Source organism: Melanotaenia boesemani, chromosome 11 (genome assembly GCF_017639745.1).
Source record: "Melanotaenia boesemani isolate fMelBoe1 chromosome 11, fMelBoe1.pri, whole genome shotgun sequence".
In the NCBI taxonomy this organism is placed as follows: Eukaryota; Metazoa; Chordata; class Actinopteri; order Atheriniformes; family Melanotaeniidae; genus Melanotaenia; species Melanotaenia boesemani.
The window spans coordinates 22,406,514-22,423,218 of NC_055692.1; the positions used below are offsets into that span (position 1 = coordinate 22,406,514).

At 38.4% G+C, this 16,705-nt stretch overlaps 1 protein-coding gene across 5 annotated transcripts in view; it reads right to left on the reverse strand.

Annotated features, from left to right (window-relative positions):
* The window catches only part of mctp1a (multiple C2 domains, transmembrane 1a), a 135,630-nt gene that overhangs the window by 47,670 nt on the left and 71,255 nt on the right, over positions 1-16,705 (reverse strand). For 3 of the 5 annotated variants that reach the window (XM_041999775.1, XM_041999773.1, XM_041999777.1), the window contains exons 6-13: positions 16,088-16,126; positions 13,033-13,197; positions 12,402-12,532; positions 11,601-11,787; positions 6,150-6,243; positions 1,609-1,711; positions 738-840; positions 41-142 (exon numbers count right to left, since the gene is read on the reverse strand). In XM_041999775.1, the coding sequence (XP_041855709.1) occupies positions 41-142; positions 738-840; positions 1,609-1,711; positions 6,150-6,243; positions 11,601-11,787; positions 12,402-12,532; positions 13,033-13,197; positions 16,088-16,126 (924 nt within the window). The remainder of the gene's footprint in view (positions 1-40; positions 143-737; positions 841-1,608; positions 1,712-6,149; positions 6,244-11,600; positions 11,788-12,401; positions 12,533-13,032; positions 13,198-16,087; positions 16,127-16,705) is intronic. The other 2 variants (XM_041999776.1, XM_041999774.1) reach the window with 1 other exon arrangement.

A 16,705-nucleotide genomic window follows, 5' to 3' on the forward strand; every position in this document is an offset into this window, starting at 1 on the left:
AAAAGGGGAAGAGACTCAAAAAAGCAAAAGAAAGACTTACAGCATTAAAAATCACGTCTATTTCGAGAAAGATGACCCCTTTTGTTGGCCCTGTCAGCTCCTTGCTTTTCAAGGCGTAGGCTTTGCGTTCTCCATTTTGGATCTGTGGGAGAGGGACATGACAGGCGTCTGTCTGGCAATACCCGGCTGAATCGGCTCCCCGGGCCACCTTTGAACCCCAGCTGCTGGCGCTGACAGGGAACCCAAAACAACTGTGGCAACTCTGACAAGTACCTGTTCATTACCCACTGCAGCTCGGCTCTGTCAAACAGAAATTAACTATCCTGGGGAATCATACTGTAGCAGAGCGCAGATATACGAGACACAGTTCTTTAACAGGCTATCTATATTTTTACAAAATATAAAAGTCACACTTCTTCAGTCTTTTTTCTCCAAATCGTATCATTCTGTCTCTCTATCAACGTCATTTTCATCTCATCTCTCATCCACTTAGTTTCTATCCACTCAACTATCAATCTGTCTTTTTTTATCTCACAATGTCTCTTCAATTTTTTTTTCACCTTCCTGTCAACTATTTCTCTTTGAGAAATAATAACAGTGTCATCAGCGGAGCTGCAAAAATAACCTCTGCTTTTTATATCTTCCTCTGTTTTCATTCTTTCTGTTCGTCTGCTGTATGTTCTTTCCATGATTCCCGAGGGAGAAGAAAAAGAAACACAAATCTGCTTTTGACTCACATTTAGTAAAGGGATAGCCACCTTCCCCAGGAAGTCTGCACTTCTGTCTCGGTCCTCGTCGTAAACAGTTACTTCCAGTACGGAGTGGATGTCTTTCACGTTACTGGACCACACACAAAGACCACAACAACAATATTTTATACATATATATATATGTATATGTGTGTGTGTGTGTGTGTGTGTGTGTGAGTGTGTGAAAATGTGGACTTCAATTAAAACAGTGAAAAATTTTTTCAACCTGGTTTCTTTAACTATAGACAAAGCACAGAAAATCTAAGACATGCAACGCCTTATAAAGAATTGCAAAAGTTTAAATTACAAGTCTTATATTTTAAAAAACTCTAAAAAAAAATTAAAAAAAGGAAAAAGAAAATCAACATGTGACAGATGTTACAGTACAGAATTATCTACGTGGAGGTAAAATGGGAAGCTGATGGAAAATGATGTGATGGAAAGTGACCTGAAATTGATGTGGACTTAAAAACAAATCAAAACCTATTTTACCACTAATAATTAATTAATTAAAAAAACAACAGCTGCATATAAAAATTAATGTAGGGATAGATCTATATTATTGTGAATGTCAAATAAAAATTTAACTATATGTTAGAAATGTAAAAAAAGAAATTCTATAAATATAATTCATATAATTAATGTTTTTGTATATATATGTATATATATATATATATATATATAATACATAATATGTATAATGTTATAATGTTTCAGCAATGGCCTAGAATTAAACTTTAAAAAGCACAATAGAACCTTTGAGAGCCATCAAAACATTCACTTCAAAGTTCTATATTTATTATTTGCTTTAATGATACAATTGAGTGACAAACAAAGAGACAATAGGAGAGACACTCACAAAGTGAAGACCTTGTTCCACTCTGGGTTGAGGTTTTTATAGACAGTGTGTGTCTGCAGCCGATCGTTGCTCAGTTCTACCACACAAAATGGGTCACTCTTACCTGCCAATCACAAAAAAAGTGCCGTTAGAGGTTTTTATCCAGTCTAAACTCTCACATTATTAAGACATATAGTGCATTGCAACACCCCTATTCCACATGACAACCTTGGAATACTCTGTACTTATCAGGACTGTAACAATTTATATATATATATATTTTTTTTTTTTTGCCCCACTGCTGTGTACATTACACAACAGTATATCAGTCTAACAGCTGCAAGCCATTTCTATCAGAACCCTTGGAACATGGACAACTAGAAGATAAGCTCTAGGACAACTGTGCCCTAGGCAGTCAGTCACAAGTGGGGGTGGGAGAAAGAAAGGAGGAAGATGACTTTGAAAGTAAACAGCACTGAGAAGACAGAGGTCGATGGGGCTCGAAAGACCAGAGAACTTCTATGTAGAAGATAAAGACAGCAGTGTGCCGTGTGTGAGAAACGTAGCTGGTCCATGATCAGTGCATCCAAAAGTGAGCGGGTGGGATGGTAATGGCAAAAAGGAAGAAAACACAACATGAGAATTAAATGAAAAAGAGAATTTTAGGGAAAAATTCCTCACCACCACTCCAGCTTATTTTATTTATTAGCGCCATAAATTAATAAAAACAATTTTAACTGCAATTTATTCACAGCAGTTAATGAGTATTTTTGTTTGTTTTCTAGCAGCAGCAGTACTATTTTCTTTTATTACAATTTCATGAAAGAGAAAAAAAAACAAAAAACTTTTGAATCACAAATGCAGGATCTTTGCCAAACTTTAAGGCTCCTGAATGTTACAAAACATATGTAAGATATCTAGTCCACTCTGAATCATATATCACTAATTAGTTTTAACAAAACTTTCAGTTCAGAATTTACTGCAATTATGTAACCGTGTAGGGAGATGGTGAGAAAGTCCATGATGAGGAAAACAATCTCCTCCTGGAATAGCGCTCTTTACTTTAATAATAAACTCAGTAATGTCCTATATTTTCTCTATTTGTTTACCAACATCTCATGTTTCAAATTCTTTGTAAACAGAAACGAGGAATGAGACCAACTCCCCGCGTCTGCCAGCCCACCTCCCATCGATCGCCTTAAGATGAACTGAAAATAACAAAACTCTTAATTCTGGCTTTGATCATTACGTTTTATTAAACACTGTCGGGAGCCGCTACACTGTTTGTTCAAGCTTATCAAGTGAAAAAGGCTGGGTCAGGAAGTTAAAAAATATATGTCCCAAATACTACTGGGAAAATAATAACAATATTGAAATATTAGAGTAGCACTGTTACACAATAAAGTTCAATAACTTTTGGATTAAATTCAAATCCCCCGAAGCTTGGGTCCATCTGTGTATGTGAGTCATGGGAGGTGTGTGAGTGTCATTGATTGCTGCGATTTTCTTCAAATGTTGTGACAAGGGCAGGACATTTAGTGGGTGTGCAAAGTAAATGTCACTGTGATCAATGCTGAGGCGTAGGTGTTACCTTTCATATCTGTTTGTGGCGATCTATTGATGTAGAGTGTTTCAAGTGGATATTGACAGCTATGACTTCCACGACTGAAAACAAGATACATTAAAATAGACAAAAGACACTGGAGTCCATAGCTTACTTCTAAGAGGATTTCAGTATTTTATTTCCGACATATTAACTGCCTGCATATCATGTTTTTAAATTTAAACGCAAATTTTTCCTTGTATATGGTCTAAATGCAGCAACAATGATTTGTATTGCAATTGTGAATTAGTAGAAATAAATTTTTTGGGAGTTTTTATTAGTTATTTTTGCAGAAAAATCTAATGCAAAAATCTGAAATCCTCCTCAATCATCAGGGAGCTTCCATATCATACACTCTTATTATATGCCCCTACAATTCAAATCTGATTACATTTAAATGCAATCACCCAAATTAGGAGATGGAAATTATTTCTGCAACGACTTGTCCCCCCACGCACCCCCAGTTTTCTCTCTAATACTCTGTTTTTAATGACACGGATAGATGTGTTGCTGCAGCGAGCCAGTTGTTATTGGTGATGAACTTTCACCTTATTGGCTGCCAGCACCAGAGGCGGCTGTCTTAACCAGTTACACGCTCAGGTTTGAGCGCCACTCAGCGATCATCCAGGTAATGTCCAAGTAAAGCTGCTCCCCCCTCTAGGTCCCATCTCTGTGGCACTGGCAGGCAAAGGAGTGGGCTCAAATTAATTTCAGAGTGCTTCGAGATAAGTGTGGAGGATGAATGCAGTGTAGACGAGGAAGCATACTGTAATTGCCTCGCAGAAAGCTTAGAGTTCGTGAGGAGTTTGAGGTTGTAGGGTGAATGCACACTTATGTTTCTTATTATCACAATTAATTACAGTATTATTCAGTTTGAAAAATGTAAATAAGATGTATTTCTTCTGCATTTAATCTATTATGTTGTTTAAAAGGTTGCAGAATGAAATTTATGTATCAAGTAAAAAGGTAAACTTTGCAGCAGGTTGTCTTTGACTAAAAAAAAGAGTCTACACACGCTGTGGTGCTGATGAGGCTGCTGCAATGTGCTTGTGTGTTCATGTGTGTATCACTATTGAAATGTTCAAACTGTATAGCATCCACTCAGAGGGACAAGAGCTGGCACACAAAGAGATTGTTGGTTTTAGAGACTATTTTCAGTTATCCTACTTGCACTGGAGTGGAGCTACTCCACAAAAACACTCCAATTAGAGAGAGAGATGGCCAGAGAGGAGTGGGAGAGAGGAGCAGGAGGAGAAAAAAGATGGGAGAGAAGACAGGCAGCTTGAATGGGAGAGAGATGGTGAACTCTTTCTGTCTCACTGACCTCCTCTCCCTGTCTCCCCCTGTCTCTGTCTGTCTGTTTGTCTGTCCTTCTGTTTCCCTCTCACCTTGCTCCTGACCCTCTCTTGGTCTGGGTTGTTAAAATAGGGCGTTCATGTGGTGAGGGCTCTTATGGGGCTCTTACAGAGAGATTGTTTCTGCCAGTGACACGCACAAAGACACACAAACACACACACACAGTCAGACCCAAAACTGAAATAAGCCATCCAGAAACCACTGCTTTGACGACCAGTTTGCTTACTGTTGCACAAAAACTGGCTGAAAGAGAATATCTTCTATGGAGCAAAAACATGTATATTTTTTTATTTTCAAGTGCATATATTTTTACATGTGCAATAATAAGTTCCCATTGAACTATCTGATTCTGGGCTCTTTGGCTCCAAAAAAAACAAAAAAAACAAAAGAAAAGTTATTAAAATAAATCCACAGACGCAACTGACTGACATGTTATTTTCTGAATATATGTGTGTCCAAACTTTGGACTGGTACTGCATGACATGGAAATATTTTTCTGATTAATCCAAATATTACGATCAGTCTGCTTAAAAATGATCTCGTGTCATGATGTCAGAAACTTATGCAAATGTAAGCCAAAGTTCAGAGTGTCAGTGTTAGTAAAAACCATTTCAGAAAAGCAAACTAATCTGAAATTAAACACTTTTTCAGAGACCATATGAAATTGTCAGGAACCATGTGAAAGACAAACAGCTATTAGATATATCAACACTGTTATCATCTTTATAGGTTTTGTTTTTTCTTTGGAAGAATCCATGAAGCTTGGAGTGAATGATGAGCTCTACACCAAAGTCACGCAACACTTTTCTGCTCCGAATGAGGTACGTGAACCAGAGAGCCATTAGCCTTGCACTCTGACTGCTCCTGTCACTCCCCGCAATAACCCAGATCAACCAGCTCCACTATGTATTTGCTAATGGGACTGTGGATGTTTCAAATGGGGAAAAAAATGGAGTCTGTCTTACTGGCACATGCATGAACACACACATACATACACAATTCTCTCTCTCTTTATTAGATAATACAGACTGAAAAACTAGGCCTGTCCACTGTAGACCTAATTAAAAGTAAGAATTAATGGAGGATGGAGGATTCAGAGAGAGCAAGCAGAGAGAGCACAGGAGGAGGGAGGAGAGAGATTTGTTGGTTCAAATGTGTGCTTTTTCTCTATTATTCAAATGAGCAGCCTGCATCTTTGCTGAAAAAAAATGGAGACCAATTTAGCGTCCAGCAAAAAGTAAAAGTAGACTGTCTGAGGATTCTCATAAAGGATTATCTCCTACACCGCAATTAGACCCTGACTTTATCTTTGGCTAAAATTATTGCAGATTGCTGATGGAAGGCAGTGTGCAACAACATTTACAATTATTTAGCAATTTGTTTAAAATATTAAGCATGAGTTATTTAAAGTGATGCCAGATGTCGAAGTAGTTTTCAGTTTGATAGTATAAACAGAAACAGTAAAACATGTCAGGTGTATAAAAATGTGAGCAAGAATCCAAGAACACAAAGTCAGTAACTAACTTTTGATTAGACCCAAAACTGAAATGAGTATATGAGGAATATATTTAAAAAATGTTTAGACTGAAGCTCATTGTCTTACCTGTAACATCTGCTGCCATGAGTCCCTCAGCCCTAATGACCTTAACCTGCACCACGCCGACATCTTTCAAGTTGTTGAATGACCTCCAGAGACTCTGCAACATCATGGGAACAGAGGTGAAAAGTCAAAGAGGAAGGCAAATTAGCATTTAAGTGAAAGGCAGGTCAATAGCCTGACATTTCATTAAGAGAGGAAAGGGTAGAATATGTCCTATACCAGTCTTTATTTGAAAATGTAGAGCTGGCATTTATAGTTGAAGCTGACAAAGGACAAATGGCTGAATTTAATTCGACAAAATAGCGGTGATCACCCGAATGAAATCTTCTTAACTTTGTACTTCTTGAATAAAAGGAATTTTCAGATTGTGGTAAGGAATGTAAGCTATGTAAATGCTTCCAAAATAACACAAAGGATAAATTCAGGAGATTAACAGACATGTTGAGTACTCAAACATGTTAAAAAGAGTGAAGAAAGTTTTAAAACAGTTTAGACTAATAATATATGTCAGAAGGATCAACCAAAAATGCCTTGTAAATGGTATGCTGTTAGAATACAAAAAAAGTCCATATTATTTTGAATCAAAATGCTAAACAAAACAAAAAGGATTTTCTGCATATTAGTAAAAACTGGTGTTTTCCATAATATTCTGTATAACAAATACGGGAATCACAGCCAACAGGGATAATTTGCATGCGACGTGATCTCACAGATAATAATGTGTCTTTATGTGTGTGAGAGACAGAGAAAATTAAGCTGATATAATAATAAAAATATTATCATGATTAGATTAAATTCCTCAAGCATTATTGGCAGTTATATCGTAGTTATGTTACAAACACACACACTGATCTCCAGAGATGCAATGGAGACCCTGTGACTGTCTAAAATGAAAGTGGACATACTGTATGCAGAATGTTTTAATAACCCAGGAGAAGAAGGGATGACTGTATTAACAGTAGTCTGTAAAGCAAGTGAATAAAGGCAAACCCGTGGAGATCAATGGCCTGGCCAAGAGGCATGAGCATACCCTGACAGATGCACAAACAATCATGAACTTGCGCTTTTGTTCACACCCAAACACTCAGGTATAAACACATGCATAAAAAAACTTATGCCGAGGCCAAATTGAGTAGCATGTCGGCGTGTCTTAAAAGCAAGAGTGGAAATGCACTTCACTTCAATTTATTTCTCTCTCTCTGGCAATAACCCCTTCCATCCCCACTGGAGTAATTATAATTTAAATTTCAGAGTCAGGGCCAGGCTACAGACTTAATTCATTATTACCAACTCTGTCAGACTCTGCCTGTTTCCAGCGATATCATTGTCCAAAAGCTCTCTAAAGGAGATGAGAGGGGGAGTGTGTGTGAAAGAAAAAGAGGGGGAAAGAGACTGTGCAAAAGAGAAACATACAGAGAGAGAGGGGACAACTCTCAATTTTAAGGCATGATTTCTCTGAAGATACAGCTGCTTGTTGTGATTATTGAGAAGAAGCCAAGTGAAAAGACAGAAAGAGAAAAGAGTCAGAAAGAGGGCATAAGGGAGGCTGTAGAGGAAGAGGAGAGGGCAAACTATTGGCTCACTATAGTTTGTGTGATGGGATATAAACAGTAGCATTAACACAACTTAAGCCGTGAGCCTGGGCATGAATCATCAATCCTTTTCTTTCATTGTGATCAAAATTATGACAAGAAGTGACTTAGTTTAGACTTAGACTGTGTTTATGTGCTTGAAAACGACCATCCTTAATTCAAATACACAAATCTCACTTTAAACTGTGTCTTGTTTATGAGTGGATCAAGTAAGGGACAATTTAAAATTGCACCCTGCAGTATTGTTAAATTTCAGAAAGTATTACATTGTTAATTTTCCTTTTAATACATAGATACAAAAAAAAAAAAAAAAAAATCTCCCTTCACCCTCCCAACCATTCCTCCACTCTTCATTCCTTCCTCCCACCCTACAGACTCCCTGAGGGGACATCCAGGGATCGGCCTCAATCCATGATTGCTAGAGAAAGCACACCCATCCTCCACAAGGATTCAATTCCTCATCAGAAAGACAGACAGCATTATGGATGGACTGGACAAACAGGTAGAGAGACAGACACATGAAAGAAGGCCAAGACCAACACCCCCACCCACCCATTCTTTTCTCCCCTCACCCATATCTGCACGCAGGTGGAATGATGAGGATAAGGAGGAAATGAAAAGAAAGGATGAACAGATGAGAAGTGGAAAAAATGAGAGATGGCTTTCATAAGACAAACCCCTTGCCCTGTCTGTGACTGACAGCTTGTCACTGTGACATCCCTGTCACCCTCCAAAGACACATAAAACACACAAATGAATCAGCGCCAGCCCTGGCTTATGACTCACTGTCATTTTTGCAGCATGTCACCTTTCATCACAGCTGCATAACATTTCGCAAGCGCACACACAGCATCTGCCCAGCAGCCCTTCAGTTCATAGGGATATTTGATGAAATGACTGAATGTTCAAACGCAAAGTGAATTACAACTACTTTTTCCTCCTATTCATACTAAACTTAGGATCACTGTCTGACAATTGTCTCGGAAAAAGCTGCTCTTTGCTTGTCTCACACTTTAGTGCAGCTCCTTACTGTAATTCACTTCCTGTCCAGGTTGTGTCCTTTCACTTCACCTTAGAGCAGTGCACCAGAGTGGGTAGGAGAGGTACTGCAGGTGTGTATGTGTGCACAAGAGGGTGGGTGGTGAAGTGCCACCACTTCAACGGAGGTCACCTCGTCCTCTTTCTCTCATCCACCCATCTTGTGGCCACCTCAAGCCCATTAAGAGCCATTAGTGTGTGTGCTCCTTTGCCATCATAATGCATAAATCTCTCTTTTTTTACTTATCTTCCTCTGTCCTCTAGTTCTGGGAGCAGTAATTAGGGATGAAGGAAAGGTTACAGTGAGCAATAGAACATCTAATGCAGTTATCTCTAAATGACTGCATTACACCATGTTGCATTCATCTCTGCTTTAAGTTGCATTCAAATGCAATAGGCGTGCATAGGCACAAACCCGACTGGCACACACAGAAAGTCATCACAATGCAGAACAGCTAGAATGAGATGGACATTAATGAGCTCAGTGCTAGCAACAGATCCCAGCACTCAGGTGTCTGTTATCAGTTTTCATCAATGGCCACAGATTGAAGTGGGAAAAATAACACCTGCCAAATTCAACATAGTGACCTCATTGTGACCACTTGGGGTGTGGTGTGTGGGTACAGATGAGATGCTTGTGTGTACCAAACTGACAGGGACATCTCTAGGATTTAGAATAATAAATCATGTGAATAAAAATAGTAAAAGTCCTTTTAAAAATGTAACTTATTAAATAGAGTTTTCATGTATGTAGGTATTTGCAACCCACTACTACACATTGTTTTAATCATGTCAGTGTGTGTTTTCATTATGAGGAGTGTGAGCTTTGCAACTAATCAGACGAAGCGAATGATTTCAGCTTGTTTCTCTGCTTCTTTGTCATATGTAAAGCTACCTGCTTGCTAAAGTTCTGATGGTGACAGTGTGTATTTGTTTCTATACAGATGGGTGACATTTTATGAGATGGATGATACAGGTAGTTACTTACTACTGTTCTTGTAAGCTTTTGCTTTGCGCAGGCCAGTGCAGCACAGCTGATTAAACCTGATAATACCAGTCAGGAGACATTTTCCTACACATACACATGCACACACACTAGCCAGATTAGCAGGCTTTGAGCAGCACTGTTATGTATTAGTGGTGGTACTTGGTCCTACCAGTGCTCTTTGATAAGGTACATCTTTATTAAATTCTATAAATGAAAGACTGCCAGTCTGGGGAAAAGGAATATGTTAATAAGTAGGGACCATTCAAGTCTACAAAACGACCTCACTGTGCCTCTCCATCTGCAACCCCCCACCTTTTTCCATCCTCTATCTCTCAATCCCTTCATCTAAAAGGAAGGCCACAGTGGTGGCTGACAAAGAACCGAGGTTGCTTCGAGAGCGGGGCAGAAATGGGGAGTGTGGGAGAGAGTAGGAAGCAGGAAAAGAGGTAGGTGAAGGAAGTAAAATGTGTCGCCTTCAGCCGAGCAGAAAAACAGGGTATGTGTGAGTTGTGAGAGAGGTGAAATAGCTTTTTCTTTTCATTTTACACGCTTTCCCTTCCCGGTGCAACCCTCACCCTTTACCTCTCGCCCCCTATTACACACACTCACTCAAACACACACTCATGCACTCATTCTCCCCACCCTCATTTTGTGACTGTCAGGAGAGGCACAGCATGGCTGTGTCTCAGTCCTAGAGCTCCCCCCTCTGATTCAAAGTGGTTTCTGCAGTGCGAAGCAAAGCGGTCGACCTCCTGTGGCTAGCCAAAAAGACACCGCCATGGTTATGTAGGTCGTGGCACTGATGTTCGGACACTGTAGGTTACGCACACACTGAAAGGGATAAACGTACACCAGCAGGGAAGTATCTTTCACTGAAATCTGATCAAGTCCTATTATCTCCCAAATACAGACCCAACTGTGACTGTGTGGACACACAGGTATAACTACGTATAGAAAAGCAGATACAATTTAACTGAGTGGTACTCATGGGGTCATATGTTCCAATAGTCCTCATGAAATTTCATTTGTGCATCACGTAAAATTCTGCTGATTCACAGAGATGAGAGCTGTCAGTGAATGGGATCAATTGGTGTATGCAAGCTGAGTGTTTTTGTTGGAACGATTGAGAATGACAGGGAGTGAAGGGTTAACTAGGGTAAGACAAAGAGTCGAAACCATTGTGTTGAGTGTAGGGTCTCTGGAGCAGATGGGGCCTTAGGGCTCTTTCTCTTTGCATTTCTCTGTTTTTTCCAATACCAATTTCAAATCAAGCTTAATGCTAACTGGATAAAAAGACAATTTGCACAAAAATAACACAGTCAATGTCATTAATGCACAACACAAAGAAATTCCTGCAACACAAACAAACCCGCAATGCAACCCTGCATCTTTCCTAAACAGTTCATCCAGATAAATCTGCCTGTCAGGGCCTTGCCTTCTGAAATGCTGCATTTATTTCTTTTCTCTTTTCTGTATCTCCCATACCTTTGCTCTCCACATTTTCTAACGTCAAGCTCAGCTAGTGAAAGACAACACTCTTCTTGTTGAGTCCTCATAAAGATGGAATAAATTGTTACTTTACAATAGCGAGAGATTTAATGTGCAAGAGGGTTATGAACAGGAACATTAGTGCTTTTCCTCATCTGTAACTTGGCTATTTGAACACACATCTGAGCGTTATTAATCCAAGATAGAAGCTATCATATCAAGAACATGGTCACACTGTAATATGAGATTTTAACACGGTGTGAAAGAAAATTTAAAACAGAATTTAACACAGAACTTGAATCTCAAGCTCAAACACACAAGGCAATTGTTACTTTAAATCTAACTCACATATCTCTGCATGATCTGGTGCCTCTCATGAGGATCATCCAGCATGTTGACAGACAGGTCTGAGATAGAAACAGCGGCGGAGGCAGTGAGTGTGACCAGCAGTACCAGAACACCTTCACCTTCTTCCAGCGGCAGGTCCAGCTTGTGTGTGTGTTCTTTACTGAGATGCGACAGGTCGATAGTACACCTGAAATAAAGCATAAACAAACAAACAGAACAATGTAAAAAATACTTAACATTTTGAGGAGAGACTGGTTATGCTGAAACACAGACTGTGCAAACCAACAAAGAAAAGCTACAGAATACAGTAAAGACCACACGTAAAATGTTCTTGTTTCCGTGTAATAATCTCATTAAGAACTTGCATAAATCGCAGGCTTTACTGGTGCAACAGCAACATTTTAAAAATAGTAAACAAAGAGAAAGTAGCAAGCATTGTGTGTGGGGTGTAGACAACTAAAGACTACTTTGGCAAAGCTGACACAATTAATACCTATTAGTAGGCACTTGAGAGCATCATCATTTGACTGTATTGATTTTTTGGCATGTCCTTAATGTATCTACAGTTAAGATCAAGGCAAGCCAATAGAAATTACTTGACTTGGGTCGAAAAGTTCAAAGCAAATGTTTAAAGTGGGTTGAAACTTGCACAGCATTGCAATATTCTGTGCCGAATCTGAGGTTTAATAAAATGGTAGACCAGTACAACCAGACTATTCTTATTAAATACTAAAAGTCACATTTATATTTAAATCTATTAAGCAACGCCAGAGATAAAAAGCAAGAGACATCAGATTCCACCTTCCCATGAAGTCATCCTTCTTCCCAGCATCTTTGTCCCAGACTGTAATGTCCACAAAGCCCCCCTGCTCATCATACAGGTGGAAATCAAACTGTTCTCTCCACTGAGGGTTCAGCGTTTTGGGAATTGTCTGAATAAACCCAAAAGAGGACAAACAGTGTTTAGGCATGAACTTTACACCAAATTTTACACATGCATGTGTAAATTATTTAATTGTTAAGTTATTTTTAACAGTTTATTCAAATGAAAAAGACAAAATTCTGTAAAAATGTGCAAAGAAATGGAAAATATTCTTGCTGTATGTAAAGTCCAACATAAGATAGAAGAAAACTAAATTAATGAAATTTTGGACAGATAAAGTCATGTATTGCAGCCTTATTAAACAAAGGAGGAAGAAAACTGCCCATCAGCAGAAGACTGTAGGAAAGTTGTACTTATTTTTTGTTGATCATTGTTTAAATAAGCTTGACATTTTTTTTTAACCAAGTTCAATAATAATAATAATAATTTTTTAAAAAACTGAATCCTTCCTTTCTTTTTTTTGCCTAAAGAGACATAAACATAGAGTAATACAATTTTGCATGATTGTAACAGTAAAATGAAGCATATATTGAACAGTAGTGTTGTTACCTTGCTCTTGTACTTTTGGTGACCCATCCTGAATTTGACATAAGGATCACTGAGTCCGTTGGCATCCATTGGCTGCAGGCTGCGACCTTCTATCAGACTGATGCTGACTATACCTCGCCACAGCTGGGCTTTTTTGTGCACATCTGAAAGACGCATACTCTGATACTGCAGCAAGCACAACCACACACACACACACACACACACAAAACACATGCATTTGAATAATCATTTACACAATTGTGTGCATGTACACATCTGGAAGAACAGTCACAGATACAAAAAAATAAACATGGTATGCATTAATCAAGCCCAAAACATACATTTTGGATTGTTTACTCTTTACGGAAAAAAAAAACAATATCAAATGGTTTGAAGTGGCACAAAAGCAGGCAAAACACAGAAGATAACACTTGAACACGAAACAAGATAATTCAACACAATTCACTCCAGTGGTCGGAGTGTAACATGCCAGGACATTACTATAAATTGCAAAAAAAAAACCCTTAGGGTCAGAATAGGGTTTATATCCTAAAGAGTTTTTAAGGAAAACTGAAAAGCGTCTCCACTACTGCTATGAACATATTTTCTCAGACTGGGTAAAAACGTAAAACATGCAATTTAAGTTTCTTTCCATGTTTGGTTTACTGAGAGAATGTAATGTGTAATAAATGTATTCTCATTGCATTAGTCTGCTCCTTTTTGTGCTATTTTTTACTATTATAAGAAAATAAAAAACATGGATCTTTTCATTGGATTTAAACAGCTACTTGAGATGCTGTAAGACCTCTGCACATTTTCTATTCCATCTAACTCTACTGTAGGTTGACAGCACCACAAATTCAGATTGATCATTTCCCATTCACTTAGTCTGGTTTCTTTCTCATCATTTTTTTTCAGCACTTAAAGGCCTATTTAACCTCTCTTTGAATCATGTCAGTATCCCTCTATAAAACAAATAGCAGGGTATTTATTTGTCAAATAAATTCACATTCTACCTCGATCCTTCACTTTCTCTGCTTCTCTCTCTCTCCTCCTTCCTCGTTAGGCAGAGTTTATTAGCATAGCTTTTGTTTTGTGGGTGAATTTCATTAAACTCTGAACAAACCCTGCCTCGCCTTTGATCTAGTGACGCAGCCTCTTAATTTCCATTCTCCAGACATTAAACAATGCGAATAGCTCCCTGCAATAAAGCCAACCTCCCATGCAGCTCCCACATCTTTCATTTCGCCCGTTCACTTGCTTCTGTATGCTAATGGTGAGAGGTCACAGTTATGTCCTACCAGAGTGCAATACCTTTTCCCTTGTTTTTATTGCTGGAATTCATATTCACCAAACAGGGCACAACAGAAAAGAGATCATGTGCAATAATATTCAGGCATAAAGTCTCATAAGAGACAGCAGCATTCAGTCTAATACTGCCTTGCACGTACATGCTTCAACCTTTGTTTTGGAAGAAGAAAACATCTCCTATAACACAAATCTTTCCTAGTGTTGAGGTCACAGAGACCTTGGTTTAACAAACTTGTGGTTCCTAATTGTTATTGCTAGTTTCTCCATAAAAAGTTAGCATTTTCTATACTGTGCTCAACACTCATTTAAAAAAGAAGTTCTGTAAAAATAAACATAAGCTGTATGCAGTCTAGCAAAGAGAAAGAGAGGCTCTCTCTCTTCTTTTTGGTGGTAAAGCACAGTAACTTGTTAGTTTGCGTTTGAGCTAATTCCCCAGTCACAGGTGGGGTGGCCCAGTTTGTAGGCTTCAAAAGCTTGGTTTGGGGAAGCAAGATACAACAGAATGTGTGCCCATCTCCAACCAGGCATACTTCAAATGCATTTCTATTGATGGCAGTCATGTTAGTAATTCAGTGCTTCTAGGTGATCGAGTAAAACAATTTTGAACCGGAACCTACTTAGTTGCAAGATTCCTTAACAGAAGTGAAACACAAGCAAATGAAGTGTTTCCGGTTTTGTACACAAAATTTCCCTGGACAATAAAATTGCAATAGTTGGCAAAAAAAAAAAAAAAAAAAAAGAAACAAATAGGTGCTTCATGCATGAGCAAATAAGAAGCAGAACCTTAATCAGCATGCTTCCAGTCCAATTTGACAGCCATCAAGAATCACAAAAAATAATCAAATTAAAGGACAGCACTGTTGTAAATGGAAAACTTAAAATAACGTGAAAATCAGAGTTCAAATAGATGTACAGGGGTCCAAGAATGTCCTATAATCAGTCAGCCATAAGCCAAAAGTGAAAACTTTTGTATTTCACAGCTTTTTTTTGCTGTACAGGACTCTTTATTACCCCTAAATGCAAATCAGTTGCTTTATTTTCTCACACAGCTGCTGCAATACACCTTACAAATCAAAGGTGGAAGAGACACAAATAAATTGTACTTCAAGCATAAGCACTGCATAATTCAGACAGCTAAAGGAGACAAAGTTTAGTAGATTCTTTTAACTATGACCAAAATATACATTAAAACCACATTGCTTATATAAATTACTAATTTAACTGTAAATGACTGTGTCGGCTTTTCCATTTATGTTTTTGTGTACCAATGTAAACAGCAACAATTACTGCTCTTCTCATCTGAAACACAAAGCATGATTCGAAACATGATCCAAAAAGTGCAATGCAATACACAAAAACTCTCAGAGAAAGAACAGTAATAGGAATGCATTGCTTCCACCCATAATGCACATTTACTTAACTTGCATATGCCTTCACGCCTTTGGCACACCTGTTAATACAATTAACGTTTTTGGGGTTTGTTGCATCGGTGCTTCAAAAAAAAATAAAAGTTTACATGCCCTCTGTTAATAGCAGGTAGTATATTGCAGCTTGTGGAAAATAAGCAGGTGATGATGAGAACTAAAGAAAAAAATGTTAAAACCACTGTGGAAGGAAGAGAAGGAGGGAGGAAAGGATAGGGCCAGGGAGACTCCATCCATGTGCCAAGACACCAGTGAGGAAGGATAGGTGAGGTGCAGTGCGGTCGGTAGTGGAATTACAGTACAGTCGAAAGTTTGGGGAGTCACATGCTGTTTTAGTTTACCTTACTAGATCGTTTCCAGTTCCTTCTCAAAAGCATGGTCTGTAAATGAGACAAAGCGGTTACAGAGCGCTCTCAACTGTCTCCCCTTAAAGCTGAAGGCCCAAAAGGGAAAGGGTATAGAGCGTAGGAAGTTTAGAAAATAGCCCTGGCCTGGTGGCCCTGCAGGGGGGCGTTAATGAGGAAAGTGGGAAGTTATCATCATGCAAGCAGAGAGTCCTTATTATTTGTCATAAGGTGTTATGAGGTAGTTATTTATAAATATAGAAGTGCACAGACACGCACACACACACACACACACACACACACACACACACACACCCACTTAAATATACAGTAAATAGAGTTTATGCCTTTCTTACAGTATTACCATCATTTTAATAATTCATACACTTTTTTACTAATGTTTTCTAGTCCTAGGTCCATATTATACAGCAACTAACCCTTTTTGTTGTTCACTTTTTGGATTAATTGGTGTTAATTATTTGTAAGGGTCAAATTATGAATGAGTACCCTGAACAATAGATGAACTCTGTCCACATAAAAAACTAGATTTTGTACTTCTAAGGCAAAAGAGTTGATGGTCTTGCTGCAACCTTTAGGCAAATTTATTTCTGGTAA